The following is a 3,290-nucleotide window of genomic DNA, read 5'->3' as shown; positions in this document are numbered from 1 at the left end:
ACTATTATAAGTTTACAAACATTTTGACCTCTTTTTAACTCCATATAACTCCAACTACTTGCTCAAGTAGTTGGATACCCACAGTCCTTGAATGCAACATGGAACGGGCATCGCCCAGTGATGCTGCAAGCTGTCAATCACATTTACTCGCCCACTGCATTCAGATAGAGTAAATGTGCGAATTGGCCTCACTTGTCCGCCCGTTCCCGCTCAGGGACCCTCCGGGCCCCTCGCCGTAGATGGCCTCCACGCTGATGTTGTACGGCGTGTCTGGGAACAGGTTCTGCAGCATGGCGTTGTTCCTGTTCCCTGGAACCATCGTCTAGAAGCATCGGGAGAACAAGAGGAGCGTTAGTGTCAGACACGCTGAGGGCGGCCCGGAACCAGACCGCCGGTGCTTCACACTGCAAAAAATGTAAATCTAAATAAGTCGCCGGTGAAGATCTCAGTCCTGTGACATCATCACATAGTTTAACTGCAGCATCACCAGAGTTTATCCACAACAAAGATGCATCACTCTGCTGCCAAAGTGTAAAACAAAACGACCCGTTTTTCTTTTAACGAGGTCCAGCATCAGTGAGCTGACATCACAGGTGACATCCAGGACACCCAGCATGTGTGTAACGATGCACTCACAAACTCTGTGATGGGGTCTCCGGTCATGGGGGCGTAGGCGATGCGGTACTGCCTGACGGGCCCTTCTGCGTGGTCCCAGCCGATGGTCAGGGTGCTGGTGGTGGCGTCGTACACGCGCAGGTTCCTGGGGCCCGCTCTGGGTACTGAAACATGACGCAGTGTGAAGAAGGAGATGGTTGATGGTTTAGATGCATTTTAAATCTGTTCCAGCAGCTGGTTTCTGTCCCTTTATCTTTGGCTTTGATGATACTGTAGTTTATGTATGGAGTCAATTTTGTTCCATTATTGTTTCGAGTAAAGACCATGTGTTTTCAATGGAAAATAAAAAAAGATAATTTATAAATAAGCTTTGCAGCTGACTTGCACAATTTATATATATATATATATATATATATATATATATATATATATATATATATATATATATATTGTAAAAAAAAAAATATATATATATACATATATATATATTTTTTTTACACATTTTTTTTAACAAACATTTTTGTCTAATTTCATTATTTCTTTCCCACACTGAACAATGTGGCTTATAAGAAGGTGCAGCTTATCTGTGGATTTTTAGTAACCACCAGAGGGCAAAGTCGAAGTTGGAAATGAAAGAACAAGGGGCTAATTTTCCTTTAGCGCAATAACGTGCTAGCATCAGGCGCGACGGAGAACAAATGTCCTTGTTTCACACATATTGACATTTATTTACCTCATTAAAGCTGCTGAACCAATAAAGCGACTGGGTTCAACTCCGCAGAGCTGAAATAAGGAGCTGATGAAGCTCCAGCTTTCAGTAGAAGCTCTTACTGCTGCAAGCTAACAAGCTAATGGGAGCTAGCATTCTTCTTTGTCCCTATTCCATGGGCTATATAGAGCTCCCCCTACAGGTTTGGTGGGAGACAGCTCAGTAGAATAATTGGCTAATAGTGAGGTGCACTTTATAATCCAGAATATACAGTAATTTTTTGTAAAAATTTAATATAAATTATAATTTAATATAAAGACGTATTTCTGTTGGTGTGTATTGACATAAGCTGCAGTATTTTCATTGATGAGTGGGCCAATCAAGAGTAACGATTAGCATGAGTGAAGAGAACGCATTTTAAAAAGAAACCAATGAATTAAAATAATAATTCTCAACTATCTGAAAAAAATCCTTAAAAAGACATTTAAAAAAATACAATTTGAAAATATGAGGTTTAAAATACAAAAAAAGAAAAAAAATAGTTTTTTTTAACAAAATACAATTAAAAAAAAACAAAATATAGAACATAAATGAGAAGAAAAAACAGAATCTAACTAAACTTTTTTTAGGTTTCATTTCTGGATTGCTTTCTTTCAAATTTAAATTTACAAAATGTATTATTTGCTTTTACAAATAGTGGAACAAAATTCACTCCGTATGAATGTATGTTTCTCTCAACTGTAATTCAAATTATTGGATCCAGATTTAAATCAGCTGAAATGAAAGTTATAAATTTATAAAATAAGTAGATTTGTTGGGTCCAATTTGCCAAATGAATAAAAACTGTTGATCCCTTCTGTTCTTTACCTCCAGGTTTCCTGATTATGGATCAATCCAGTAGTTAATTCCCTGAATGCCAAGATTTTATTTTTTTTATTTGTGATTTTGCTGCTGAGGAGCCAGAAACAACCTGAAGCCCCGGCTGGTTGGTTTTCTCTGCACCAGAGGCATCGGCGGCTATGTCTACTTCCTGCAGGGGTCCTGTTTCCTTGTGGAATTACTTAAACCACAGCGTGACGCAGCGTCCACAGGAAGGTGGCGGTCAGGTTGTGTTCTTACGCGTTTTGCCGTCGCTCTTCATCTCCGATCCCTCGCCGTCGGCGTAGATGGCCGTGACGGTGACGGAGTAGGGAGTGTCTGGGATGAGGTTGTCCAGGTAGGCATTGGTGATGGTTCCTGGAACCAGGACCTTTCAGGAGGAGGAAAAAAAAAACAAACCAGGAAAGTTGATCAGAAAGGTTTTAAAAAGTGCCTCATCTAAAAATAAAGCCTGGTTATAGAGTCATGATCCAACTGCTGACTCAGCTGACTGCGTCAATCCAGGCCTCTTCATGCATCACCTCCGTCTGACAGGAAGGCCCTCACTGCTCCAGGTCCAACATCCAGTTCTGCTGCAGCCAAACTAACAAAGACCCGGGAGGTCGGACAGCAGACTAATCACCAGGAGGTGAGGATCGGGTCCAGAGCCGACATGTTTCCTGACATCATGAATGATCAGTGAACTGATGGCCGTAAAAACCGACGTCAGGGCGACCGGATCTGCTCTGCTGCTAGCCGACCTGACCTGACCTCCACAGGGGATGGATCCAAACAAGCCGGATCATCCAGGACTTTAAACATGTCTTCAGCTGATCGGTTCTTCTTTCTTCCAACTGAAACGGCTTCTATAAAAACGAGCTGACGGTTCCTCTCATCTCAAGGAACTAATCTTTTTAGTGCTGCAGCACAGGTCAGCATGGAGCTCAGGTTTCAGCAACAAAAAACAGAATATGACCGTAAAGACAGGAGCCGCCGGGCTGCTGGGGACAAACTAACTGGGGACAAACTAACTGGGGACAAACTAACTGGGGACAAACTAACTGGGGACAAACTAACTGGGGACAAACCGCCGACAGAACAAACTGCT

The 3,290-nt window shown here is 42.0% G+C and overlaps 1 protein-coding gene across 1 annotated transcript in view; it reads right to left on the bottom strand.

The window, feature by feature from the left end:
- Window positions 1-3,290, bottom strand: part of LOC107087414 (collagen alpha-1(XII) chain-like) — a 177,562-nt gene that overhangs the window by 36,012 nt on the left and 138,260 nt on the right. Inside the window, 3 exon segments of the mRNA XM_015378984.1 lie at window positions 193-322; window positions 637-779; window positions 2,444-2,573. Of these exon segments, the coding sequence (XP_015234470.1) occupies window positions 193-322; window positions 637-779; window positions 2,444-2,573 (403 nt within the window).

This window comes from Cyprinodon variegatus, unplaced genomic scaffold (assembly GCF_000732505.1).
Source record: "Cyprinodon variegatus isolate N-32 unplaced genomic scaffold, C_variegatus-1.0 Scaffold183, whole genome shotgun sequence".
In the NCBI taxonomy this organism is placed as follows: Eukaryota; Metazoa; Chordata; class Actinopteri; order Cyprinodontiformes; family Cyprinodontidae; genus Cyprinodon; species Cyprinodon variegatus.
This window is presented reverse-complemented; position numbering and strand designations above follow the sequence as displayed.